The 14,205-nt window shown below is 33.5% G+C and overlaps 1 protein-coding gene across 1 annotated transcript in view; it reads left to right on the top strand.

Annotated features, from left to right (window-relative positions):
• Positions 1-13,084, top strand: part of LOC133338447 (FAST kinase domain-containing protein 5, mitochondrial-like) — a 36,458-nt gene extending 23,374 nt beyond the window's left edge. Inside the window, exons 2-5 of the mRNA XM_061546620.1 lie at positions 10,599-11,448; positions 11,509-12,289; positions 12,351-12,523; positions 12,995-13,084. Of these exons, the coding sequence (XP_061402604.1) occupies positions 10,599-11,448; positions 11,509-12,289; positions 12,351-12,523; positions 12,995-13,084 (1,894 nt within the window). The remainder of the gene's footprint in view (positions 1-10,598; positions 11,449-11,508; positions 12,290-12,350; positions 12,524-12,994) is intronic.
• Positions 13,085-14,205: the final 1,121 nt, after the last annotated feature.

The following is a 14,205-nucleotide window of genomic DNA, read 5'->3' as shown; positions in this document are numbered from 1 at the left end:
TTTTTTAACTATCTGAGTAAAAAATAAGCTGTTGCATTTGTTATATACAAAGCAGTGTTCGCAAAAATTATATATATGGGAAATAATTATAATTTTTTTCCATTAAAAATAAAAATTTTACAAAAAAACGGTACACTATCGTAGGAACACAAACACAAATTTTAGCGTTAGTGTTCCGGTACACAAACAGTAAAAAATATTTTAGTGTTACTGTTCCGGAGCACAACGAAATTCGTAGTGTACCGCTGTCGGAGCACTAAAAATCGTAGTGTACCGCGGTAGGAACACTAGAAAATCGAAGCGTACCGCGGTCGGAACACTAAAAAATCGTAGCGTACCGCGGTCGGAACACTAAAAATCATTGTGTTCCACTTGCCGGAACACTAAAAATCGTAGTGTTCCACTTGCCGGAACACTAAAAATCGTAGTGATCCACTTGGCGGAACTCTTAAAATCGAAGTGTTCCATTTGTCGGAAAACAAAATTTCCTAAATGGATGAATCATAGATGGATGCAGGTATATTTTTTTAAGATTTTTTTTTCATACTAAAATTTTACAATGAGATCTCCTAATATTATGGGAAAAATCGTGTTCGTTGTGTAAATTAATGAACATTTTGTCCAAAGCTGTATAATTTTGTCACAAAAACTGGCCAAAATACCTACCATTTGTAATTGCAAATAAAGTTATATTCATTTTTATTTTTCAGTAGTGTTTGGCGGGTTATTTGGGATACCATTTGTATTTTGTTTTTGCAAAATAGTCAGGCTTAATCCCAGTTTGTTGTTTTTATAAAAAACAACTATTTATTAGTGGGGAATGTATGGCATTGTCCGCCGAGGGGTAAGGCAGGGAAGACTATAGTTTCGGATCTCGCCACTGATCCTCATCAGTTCCCTTAGTTTTTTGTTGGGATATTCTCCCCAGAAGCTATTAATAGCTTCTTTACAAAAAACCTTTCAAACCCAAATGTCTCTTGTGACAATTCGAAGTTCTTACGTTACCAGAGATACGACCCCAATGAGAAGTTCGTTTCGTTGGCGCCTGACTTCGTGGTCAACAAGGCATTTACAGACAACTACATTACATTTCCCACTGCTATGTGTCGTCACATTGTGACGAATGGTTTATTGGTTTATTGCTTTAACTAGCAATACCAACAACAACGTTATGTGCATTCGTCACAATGTGACGACACATAGCAGTGGGAAATGTAATGTAGTTGTCTGTAAATGCCTTGTTGACCACGAAGTCAGGCGCCAACGAAACGAACTTCTCATTGGGGTCGTATCGCTGGTAACGTAAGAACTTCGAATTGTCACAAGAGACATTTGGGTTTGAAAGGTTTTTTGTAAAGAAGCTATTAATAGCTTCTGGGGAGAATATCCCAACAAAAAACTAAGGGAACTGATGAGGATCAGTGGCGAGATCCGAAACTATAGTCTTCCCTGCCTTACCCCTCGGCGGACAATGCCATACATTCTCCACTAATAAATAGTTGTTTTTTATAAAAACAAACAAACTGGGATTAAGCCTGACTATTTTGCAAAAACATTTTTATTTTTTATTACTTGATCTCATTTTTCCTTAAAAAACAAAAGAGACATGTATGGTACACTACCAGTACAGTTCAAGTAAGTGGAACGCTACGATTTGTATTGTTCCGACAAGTGGAACATTACGATTTTTAGTGTACCGCAGTCGGTACACTACGATTTTCTAGTGTACCGCTGTCGGTACACTACGATTTTTTAGTGTACCGCTGTCGGCACACTTCGATTTTTTAGTGTACCGCAGCTGGTACGCTAAGATTTTCGTTGTGCTCCGGAACAGTAACGCTAAAAATATTTTTAGTGTTTGTGTTCCGGTACAGTACGTTATTTTAGTGTACCTATCCACCTTGGTACGGTACAGAACACTATGGAACGGTACCATAATGTTTATTTTCGAACGCTGCTACAAAGAATACCTCACACACACATGTCCAAGACCTATTTATAAGGTCACCCAGCAAGTCTGCTGTTTTTTCTCATGTCAAATGTCAAAAATTTGGACGTCTTTATGTTTTCATAATAAACGTCAATTCACAATAATGGATTTTGACAGCAAACTTGAGAAGCCGCCAATATGCAGCTGGATTCCCTGGATGACATTATTAATAGGCCTTGCATATGTCAAATATACATCTAATTCTTACTTTTTGTTTCGCTTTATACATTTTTTAAGTTACCATAAAGTAACCAACGTAACGCCATTTTTTATCAAAAAATAGTCAGCCAACAGCCGTGGTTACAGCAAATATGACTTGTTAATAACTTTTTTAGTGCAATTGGCTGAAACCAATCCTGTTTTTTTTAAATATCGATCTCTGAGTTCTCTTTTTTCTCACACACTCGAATTTTTTGTGATATTCGAACACATATATCGGTAAAAATCCACTTTATTTCACGTTTGCACAAAATAGTGCGATAGCGTTGATGTATTCTCATTTCAGACATTTTCGATTATGATCTCTCAGTTAAGCTCTCACTCACTCTCAATTTAGTTCTGTTCTACACTGCTATATTTTGATCAGTGATGCTCATAATACTTGCATTTGTATGTTACTCTCCCGCCTATGCTAAACAAACGGCAAATCTAAGTGGAGTACCAATAAGAGAGAGAGAGAGAGAGAGAGAAAAAACTCTCATGACGAATGCCTATGACTAACAGCGTAAAACACCACTAAATTGAGAGAGAATACTTGTGGTTTCTTGTCACGAAAAATTAAAGGGCTGAGCAACACTGATCTTGATCCCTCACTTATCGCGAGAGCTCTCACACAAAACAAAAGCATTAAGTGTAAACTTCTTCTAAAATTCGTACTCTCATTCGCGAGGATTTTAAAGCACTCAATCCACATTTTGTTATCTGGATTTTTTTATAAAATATAAATTTGAACTATGATCTTAGATTTTTTGAACGTTTTAAAACTAAAAAGTCTCTGTAATGAGAAGCGCCCCCTACATGGTTTTCGACAAACTATTATTGCAAAATGCATTTTGTTGAGGATTAATCGTTTTGTTTTTGCAAAGATTGTATAATGATAACGGCATTTGTTATAATGATAACGGCAAATGTTACTACTTCCGTAAAACACGAACGGGTTTCAAGAAAAATATTAAAGAACTTTTAAAAGTATATTTTTCCGAAACTGAATTATTACTATAAAATTATTCCGTATCACATGGCAACTCTATTTTGTTATCAAAATTATTTTCATGTTGTTCTCTTCCTCTTTGGCAATGAAATTACGACACAGTTAGTTTTTACTACTACATATTCGTATATAATACAAAAGTATATTTCTTAAACTATTACCAAATTATTTGCAACACTTACCATTAGTTCAACTCCTTTCCTAAAAAAATAAAATTATTTTCTTTTCACAAATCACAAGCGACCCAGCCCAATTGGATAGACACGAACTTATGAATCAGGTATGTATACTAAAAATAAAACCACATGCCACAACATTGTGTTCAAACTGGCAACACTTTGCAGAAATGTTGCCGCAACATGTTTGGCGTGTTGGTGAGAGCAAGATAATGAGTAAGAGGAGAGAACAAAATGTAAGGAGACATTACAGAATGATGCATAACATTGTCCTGTTATAATTATAATATTACAGAATTCTAAATAACATTGCTCTCTCATAATAAATGCCCTGTTGGAAAAAATACTTAAATACACGATCACAAAAATTGAATGCCAATTTTAACATTTTTGAATGCCAAATTTAATATACAATTCACCTTAAGGACGAGGGTATAATTACAAATGTAGAAAGTCAACCAGTATTTCCAATTGGCCTTTCATAGCAAAATGTAAGCCAGCGACATGTGAAGAATTTTTGCTTGATTTAAGGATGAATTATCAACATACTTAGGATTTGGTCTGGAATTAATGCTCAAAATGTACGCAGAAGAAATGTAATGGAACATTAACACATAGCACGACCAGGGCTGCCAGATTTGACGATTTATCGTCATTTTGACGATTTTTTGGTCAAAAATTGAAAAATGACGATTTGAACGATTTTTGCCCAAAAAATGACGATTTTTGGTCATTTTACTAATATGACAAAATTTGGGTTCCCAAATGGAAATACTATTCAAGACTTTAATAAGTAATATTGTAAAACATGAATTTTTAAAGACTGATCAGATATATTTAGTTCATTATAATAATAGAAACAATTTCATAGACAATAATCAAATATATTTAGGCATATATGCAAACAAATTGTTAACGAAAACAAAACTTAATTCAAGTGAATCGAGTAAAATATATAATAACTGTATAAATTTCTGTATTGAACTTTGTACACAAATTTTAAAATATTAGATTTTGAAAGCATTTTTAAAAGTTTATCTATGATAAGTCCCACGCATATTAGAAATGAAAAGAATAATTCATTTTTCGATATCCTTAAAGAATTTCCACATTTTGTGAAATCAGATGAAAAACAAAAAATAGATTCAGAATTTCGCGAACTAAGGCTGTTTGATTTTGATAACATTTGTGAAAATGATGAAACGGATTTATTTCGTTTTTGCAATGCAATATTTGATTTGAAATGTGGTGATGGCTCATATGTTTTTCCTATAATAACTAATTTTTTACGGAAGATAATGGTATTATCCCATTCCTCAGCAAATGTTGAGCGTGTTTTTAGCCAAGTAAATCTTAATAAAATGAAAAGTCGAAATTCCCTCAATAGATACTTTATACCATAGATTATTAAAAAGTTAACAAAACAAATTGTTATGATACATTAATTAAAGCCGACATGTTGAAAATGATAAACTCAAATATTTATTTACAAAATGAATGACTTTATTTAAGTCGAAATGACTATTCAAATATTTATTTATAAATTAAATGAATTTCTTGATTAGCTTTAAGTACAAACGTGTTTAATAAATTGAATAACACTTTTATGTTCCTTTTAATAAAAAATATATCTAAATGTGCGTATTTAAATTTTTGACGAATTTTGTTCAAAAAAATCGTAATTTTGACAATTTTCCAAAAAAAATCTGGCAGCCCTGAGCAAGACATGTGACTTATTTCAGATTTTCGCGTGTGAAAATGTCCTCATCATCACACGAATAAGCACTTAACTCAATAAACGTCATTAGAATTCTTTAATGTTCGAATGATTACCCCAATACCATTAGATTACATGCATTTAGTGGATTTATGCATAATGCGCAAATTTTTTGTTGAGGCTTAATTTTGTTTTCAAGCGTCAAAGGAAAATGTGCGAATCATTTCTAAAACGCTTCTATCTCTATGTGGTCATATTTCATCCGAATTTGCACGAAAGCTACGATCATTGGATAAAATAGTCGTGGGAGGCTGGACAATACAAAAATGGGTTGCAGGTACAAGCATAGATTTCTCCTTTGCGGAGAAGAAAACTGTGATAAGCAAATTTGCGGACAAAAGTGTGTTTTGTGTGGTGCTAAGAATCATAACTGTCCTTACAGTCCAAAGTGAGAAGATAAATTAACAAGATTATGACACGAAAGAAAATGCAAAAAAGGAAGTCATCAACAATTACAGGAGTATCAACAATAATTTTTCTTCTATTTCCACATGTGTGAACAGCGGTGTAAAAGGTGGAAAGAAATCAAAAGAAACAATTAAAGAAAGAACCAGCACCTTCAGCGCCGGTGTACGCTAAGGGGAATATCACTTAGGATTTTTTTGAAATGTATGCAAGACTTGTTTTAAAATGGACAATCTCAAGTTATTTCATATCATCCCTACTGAATTTTTGTAGTTTATGAAAGACTTTTGTAAAATGGTCAGTCCCAAGCTATTTTATTTTATTATTCAGTCTCTTAAACATAACATTGAAAACTATAAATTTGATGTTGTAGTTTCGCCAGAACTGTCACACCCAACGGAAGGGGCTACGACAGTTCTGGCGAAACTACAACATCAAATTTATAGTTTTCATGTTATGTTTAAGAGACTGAATAATAAAATAAAATAGCTTGGGACTGACCATTTTACAAAAGTCTTTCATAAACTACAAAAATTCAGTAGGGATGATATGAAATAACTTGAGATTGTCCATTTTAAAACAAGTCTTGCATACATTTCAAAAAAATCCTAAGTGATATTCCCCTTAGCGTACACCGGCGCTGAAGGTGCTGGTTCTTTCTTTAATTGTTTCTTTTGATTTCTTTCCACCTTTTACACCGCTGTTCACACATGTGGAAATAGAAGAAAAATTATTGTTGATACTCCTGTAATTGTTGATGACTTCCTTTTTTGCATTTTCTTGGTATCCCAAATACTGGTGGAATGACAACCTGAGTTAAAGAGTCTCCGGAATCTTGAGAACAGCGAGAAATTTTTAAGGTTCAAGTTCCGGAGGGTGAGCAAAATAAGGTGAGATAGTGAATGTTTGACTTTGGCCATTATGAAAAGATACCGAAATAAATGTGTTCTACTTTTGTGGTGAATAACGCCGAACGAGCTAGTTGAATTTTAAGTAAGGCTGTAATAAATTTCGATACAATACGGCAAGGGATAACTTTTACAATTGGAATATATAATCAAAACAATAATTACTTTTAATCATAAAGTTGATTTGGCAAAATCGTTGCTATTATAACGTCATACTGTTACCAGGAAAAGTATTAGTTTGGTCATTGGTAGAAGCCGATTTTTTCGAAAATTTTCAAAGTTGCGAATATTTCTTAATATGTCTGGAGGAAAGTGCAGACTTATACGATATTTGTTTATAAGTTGGCAAATGTAGTATATATGTGTTCGCTGTATCAGTAGGGGGAGGGGCACCTTTGAACACTTTTTTCTTTCCAACCTCATAAAATTTTTTGTTTTATAATTTTTGGTTTCTTATAAGTTTTAACTAATAGGTACATGTGTAACCTTTAAAATGAATATACTTATGATATACTTTAAGCTTGATATACATATTTTATTACTTGGTATTTTTGAACAGCATGATTTTTTACAGTGTTTTTGTTCAAATATATATGTATTGTATTCATATATATCGGAAATGCATTTATTTATTAAGAAATATATACAAAAATATTCGAAAATTAAACAATTCTGATCAAAATTTATTAAAACATAAAATGACATAAAAACAAAAATTTATATGGTGAAAAAAACAGCTAATTTCCTAATCTTATTAGCCCATTTGAAATTTTTGAAAAATCGAAGCCAAAAGTTAAAAACTCCGTTTTTTAATGGAGTTTACTGTGTATGTTGCCCCACCAGTGGTATTTTACGGATATTTATTATTGTTTAACGAAAGAAAACTATCACTGAATTTTTCCTGAGCTCTTACAACCAAAAAATTAAAAGTATACAATTGCAGTGCGAAAACATAGTCACTCATGTAAATTTTGTCGACAACTGAAAAAGCTAGCCAAAATGGTTTACGCAGATAAAGAACAAGATTGGCATATACAAAATTTGGTTGAGGGTCGGAAAAATTCTAAACCGAGATTTTAAGAGCGCTGTCATTGAAAGCATTTTTACAGCAACAAACGCAGTAAATTGAGTTTCATAGTTTATATTGTATTATACATCAATTAACTCTGTTATCTAATTTTTTAACAGAACTTCCGGCAATGAAAACTGCAAAAAAAAAAAATATATATATATATATATATAGAATCTTTAGGCCGTGGGGAATGCCTTAACCGCTTGTTCGACCTAGGAATATATGTCAAGGAATTTTTAGAAATAGAAGGTATGGACGAATATTGGCATTTCTAGCAGACTTATCTGGTATTAAAAATGAATTCAATAAAGATATACAGGGAAAGAATAAGAAGATTGATAATGTGGACATGTCTCCAAGATTTCCGAGCGAATTTATTTCTAGAAGTTCTAGAAGTCTAACGCTGCGCTTAAAGTTGTGAAATCCAATCGATCTCAAATGTCAATTCCATAGCGCATACGTCGAAAATAACCCACTGGATTTGTGAACATGGTTAAGGTGACGTATATGCTAAGGAATTGACTTTTTAGATCGAAAGGATTTAGTAGTCCAAACGTGCTCTAAGAATTTATTAAGTTTTCAAAATGTCGCAAATATATGTGGAAGAAAATGAACTAAAATTATACGAGATCTTTTTACAGCATAAATCAAAGCTTTAAAGATTTTGAAGAAATGCAGCCTTTGCTGAACATTTTTGTTGATCCGTTTAAATGCGATGCAATGAAATGCGGTTTTGATATTCAATCGGAATTATTTATACTTCGAAGCGAACTTGAACCGTTTGAAATAATCGATCTGATTGAGTTTTGAAAAAAATATTAACAGATCTGAATGCATTTGTTGATATTTCATTGTGTATGTGTAACTTATTTTGCTTCGACATATTTATGTGAGCAGATATTTTCTGATGTGAAGCGGTAAGTCACAGTCAAATGTATTGACTTGGTTTTTTTATAATAGAAATGTCATAAGTGCATGTTAATCAATGAATTATTCTCTATTTATGTGAAGACCTTAACTTAAAATTAATGCAATAAAATAAACAATATTTATGTGAAAAAAAGCAATAGTAACCTCACAGTGAAAAGCATCAAATATAAAAGTTTTTTGCAAATGTTTTTTTGATGAATAATACTTAGTGTGATATCCCTTGTTATCTTTTACAGATTTCAACCTTGCCGGCATCGATTTTACCAAGTTTTCCGTGTAAGATGTAAAGCATTTTACAGAATTGGTATGCTTGAGATGTTATGGATTCTAATATTTTTCTCCAGAATACTCCATAAGATCCTTTTAGGACTCGAATCCGGAGACTGAGGAGGTGTTTGAATAACTTTGGGCAATTATAAAGCATCCGTTCTCGAATGATCTGGGAATTGTGTATGGGACCATTATATTGATAAAATTTGAATTATGTTCCTAATAGTACGTTTACATTTAACCGGATTTCGTTAACCCAGTGGGTTTCAATTGTCTATTCCTTCACATATATGTCAAATAAATCCTCATAAAGTAGCTTAACACGGTAAAAAGTTCTAACGTATATGCCGTTTAATACCAATTTTTTAGCATTACATTACAAATTATCTTTTAACAAATCTTCAATAAAAACTAGTTTTCCTACTCCGCCAGTGCAGGGACTATGTGCTTAGGGTCCACGACTTTATTCGGGCATACCTTCGTCCATCGGATCGAAACAAGTTATATTTACTTTCATCAGCAAAAATAATAGATTTCCAAAATGCAAAATCCTTTTTGTGTTCCTGAACTAACTCCAAATGGATTCTCGGTTTTTTGTGTGTTTATGAATGACTTTTTCAGTGCAACTCTACCATGTCTACGCAAAATTCCTCGAATTTTTTCTGGGTTACATTTCTTTTCCAGATGTTTGTCTGCGAATTCAGCAAGTTTTGGTTCACCTAGCTTTGGATTATCGGTCACTTGTCGGAGCAACCATTTTACGTCTCTTATATAGAATATTTTTTTTTGTTCTCGCTAGTTTTCGGCTTATTGCAAATTCGATTCTCAGTTTTGTGCCTTAATATAATTTTTTGGTCAGCAGGACGAGTAATATTGAGTATTCCCTATATGTTTCGTTGAGATTATTCTAGTTCAGCATGGTGAAGAACTAAATTCTCTCGGCAATCGTTGTGTGGCGTCCCTTGGTCTCAAATTCTCACAATAGCTATCCAAATAAGCAAACTAACGCGTGAAGTGTACAACAATTTCTTATGCAATATTTAACTTGATATTCCATGAGGTTGTTATTTAACCGTTATTAAGTTGTAAATGATATCGGTGGATACTTTTCACTGTGAGGTTGCAATTGATTTTTGGTCTGTTCCCGTACTGCAAGAATCTACTATTTTTTAATCCGATAACACTTTTTTCCTTTATGATATCGAAGAAAATAGTAAAATTGAGTAGATTCTTGCAGTACGGGAACAGGCCAATAGTGTCATATTACATTACAAACAAAAATTTTTTAACAAAATTTTCCTTTATGATATCGACAAAAATATTAGAAACTAGTAGATTCTTGCAGTAAGGGAACAGACCAATTGTTTATTTTATTGCATTAATTTTAAGTTAAAATGTTCATATTCCCATATAAAAAATAATATAATTTTTTTTAATGCTTATCACGCACTTATGCCATTTTTAAAAATGCTATTTTTGTAATGGAAATACCTAGTGGATACTTTTGGCTCACTGTACGTTACGTCAAAGCGCGCTGATGACTAACCAAGAGAGAATTTTTGTTTACATTGCTCTTTCACGTGTATTGCTGGTTTCGGCTCTCTGTTTATGATTGAGACAGATGTTTTCTGGCGTTATGCATTACACTCATTCGTAAACAATACGGAATTTTGCCTTTCTCCCTCAATTCGTTACATGTGGAACGCTTTTAAATTAGATAGGTTCATTGAGTAAATCCGCACCGGGAACATTGTTAAATAATGAATTAAAGTTAAAACAAAAACGTGCTACTATGTTTCCTAGACAATTATTTAGAAGTATTTTAACGAATAATTTACATTTTTATCAATGTTACCAAAGTACAACAACAAAACTATGGAAACCACTAACCACCACCAGGTGTTTACATTTGGTGCCTTCCAACTTTGCCAAAATTTATATGGACCGGGAGAATCTGCATGCCCATCAGGTGCTGGAGGAATCATTGAAACCATATCAAATATTTGCCACCGATGTGAGATTACATCCCGATGTCAGCTCCATTGAACTTCAAGAAATTGTAAAATGTTTGCCGGAAAATGCCAGTACCAGTGAAGTTTTCGCACAATTCCAAAGGGTATGTGAATACTGCCATAACACCAATAGCCTAATATCGAATAACGCATTTACGGCATTTGTCCAACAATTCTGTGATCGAATCCATTTGCTTAGCGATGAAGAGCTGAGAGGATCGCTAAAAGCATTAACCCTACTGCCACAAGAGGAAAATGTTCGAGTACAAAATTTTGTGGAGCTGTGGAATATTTTGGACATTGAATGTTGTCGTCGCATAGAAAAGTGGTCCACGGATGAGTTGTTGTTGGTCTGTGATGCATGGTATTCGTTGAATTTGGCACGGATATGTGAATATGTTTGGGAGGCATTGCGTAAACTTGGTCGCAAGGTTATAAAGATGCAACCCTCCCAATTGGTGCAGACAATGTTCTTCTGTAATATCATGCGTCGCACGGTGTTCGATATGTTTGATTTTGAAGTTAATTTGGCCAAGTGTGCCAAGGATATGACACTGGGAGAGTTGGGTGTTATGTCAATGGGGTTCTTTAAGACACAGACGCCCATACGGAATCCTGAGCTCATAAATTATATTTATGAAAGATTAATGCAGGAATTGGATACGGTGGATGAGATCACCTTTGTTGCAATTCTTAAGGTAAATAATGAACCCTCTAATTTTAAATAAGTTATTAACAACCATTTTTTTCTATCCTAGGTTCTGCGTTACAGTTCCAAACTGCCACAAGTTGACATAATGATGAAACTATTGGATAAAATCAGCGCCGAGAAATTTAATGACATGAATTTACTAACAAGTCTACATGTTGCCCTACTTGGCTGTGAACTGCAATGTTGCCACGAGGAAATTGTAGAGAAAATCCTCAATAAATTCCACAATGAAATGTCAAACACCCGCCTTAAGGACTTGGAACGTATATCCTTGGCTGTGGCTTTATTTAATATTAGAACACCCAAAAAAACCGAAGATTTGCTGTGCCAAAAAATTTTAGAATCCCTTAAGGGACGTATTGATGAAATAATGAAACATCCCAAATGTTTTACCAACTGTCTACATTATCTCACTCTAAGGGGTTTCTACGATAAAGAAATGTTATCGGTTGCCTTAGATCGAAGATTTTTAAAACATGCCGTTGGTTCCAGTTTAGCCATCAGTAGAGAAATTTTCAACTTGGATACATTTGTCAAGGTGAATTTGGCAAATGACAATTATGAGGGTAATCAATTGGCTGATAAATATCGCAAAACAATGGGTAAAATGTTGACGCATTATATACCCGATAATAATCCAAAATATAAATTGAATGCCACCGATCGAATATTACTGCAAATGAAAGAAATTACAGCTGGATTTCTACCCCATTGCCAGTTGAAACATATTTTACCAAATTATGAAAGAGCTGATGTTGTGATATGTTATGATCGTGTGAAGCGAAAATCGGTACCACTTTCTCCAGCATGTCCGGAAGATTATAATGGTAGGTCTAGAATTATGATTTGGTTTTTAAGAAATTTTTTAATCTTCTATATGAATTTTAGGTATTATATTGACCAGAGAACAGCTTTTAGGTGATAAGCTGCATGAGGATATTGAAACTGTTGCCTTCATTATTGCTGGCTGGAACAATGTGATACGAGGCAAGAACAGACATACCGGATTATTTGATATGAAATTAAAACAGTTGGAATTATTGGGTCATAAATCAGTTGTGGTGAGTATGAATATTAATAATCTAATTTAATCAATAAATAACCCATATCAACAAATCCTATATGTCCATTTTTAAAGATTATCATTGTATAGAACACTTTTAAAGATATTTCATTAATAGAATATTATACATACATTTACATCTGATAAATGACTTTTTAGATAAAAATACCTGATTGAGATAAAAATATCTTCTGCATATTAATTTTTTGGATTATTTGTCTCTGTATAACATTTTGAAATATCTACACAAAGAATAACTACTGAGGATCATCTAATAAACATGTATAGAAGAAAAGTTCTACTGCAGATATATAAACTTTTAATAATATAAAAGAGTCCTTCTGAATATCTTGCTTTGATATTAATTTTTTGCGTCTTCTTCTCTTCATCAAAATTCCTTGTAGTTTGTGTCTTATAATTTGTATTTGAATATGTATTCTTAATGTCATAATTTGTTTCTTTCTTTCAGATATATTGGCATGAATGGCGCGAGTTAGAAACCCGTCAGGATCGCATTAACTTTGTTAAACGTCGTTTATCTTCCGTTATTAACTTGTAATAAAAAATGTTTGCCAAAAAGTTTATATAACTAAATAAATGCATTGTTTTAAGTGCACAAATTTCCTAGCCATCGAGGTGTATTACATTGTGAACTAGTCGAAAGAAATTGGTTTCGAAGTACAATGAAATAAAAAGAAAAAATCGTGTATACTGGATAAACATACAGTAAGTTGTCTTCAATCAAAACTTAAATTGGAATGTTATTAACTTCAAATTTCCTATCCGACGAGGTCTATTACATTGTGAATTAGTCGAAAAAAATGGATTCAAAGTAAAATGAAATAAAAAGAAAAAATCGCCTATACTGAATAAACATTCAGTAAGTTGTCATCAAATAACACATAATTCAAACTGAGACAACTCCAGCATTATGTCCAAATTCGGATTAAAACTAAGCTTCATAGTATTGACAGATTATTGTCTTCAGTTCCAATTGAAGGGATGAGCCAATCGGCACTGCTTTGGTCAATTTTCTTAGCGACTGGATCGGCAATGTTCATGTAGATACTGTCTAGACTTTACAAATCCTTTCACACATTCAGGGCATTCACAAGGACGTAATTTAGAAATTCAGCCCTTAGGATTATGAGTTGCCGGCAAAAGCAACAACTACAACACATACGAAATATACGGACAACACCACAAGTATACGTTTTATACTCACGTGATGGTACGCACAAATAAATAAAAAAGGAGAAAACGGTTCACTGTTTTGATTATTGAAAATGCTGTCAGGCGACAGATTTATTGATTGGATTTGGGTAGTTGGGGGTTTTACAAAAATAAGGATCAGGACGATCTTTTTGTTGCACTACTTTTTCAAGAGTGATTAGTGATGGGCGGAAATCGATTATGTTCCCCTTTATGAGATGGGAGGACGCCGATGACTACAGGTCCAACTCGATGAGGTCGTCATCGGTGTCCATCGGTGTGGTACCCACGTACGGCTTGATGGCTGTGCGGCCATCAACATCCTCCGCCCCTTGCACTGGTGCAACCTTAACTGCCGCTGCCAGGACCTTCATTTGGTCCGCAATTTCCTTCAGCAACCTATTGGTCTCCCGTGACTCTATGCTTTCTGTAGGCTCCTGTTTTGGGATCTTTAGCCGATCCGCTACG

Source organism: Musca vetustissima, unplaced genomic scaffold, assembly GCF_032173495.1.
Source record: "Musca vetustissima isolate MV318-11 ecotype Yass unplaced genomic scaffold, APGP_CSIRO_Mvet_v1 utg38649, whole genome shotgun sequence".
In the NCBI taxonomy this organism is placed as follows: Eukaryota; Metazoa; Arthropoda; class Insecta; order Diptera; family Muscidae; genus Musca; species Musca vetustissima.
The sequence above is the reverse complement of the archived record's forward strand: the minus strand, read 5'-3'. Positions and strand labels throughout refer to the sequence as shown.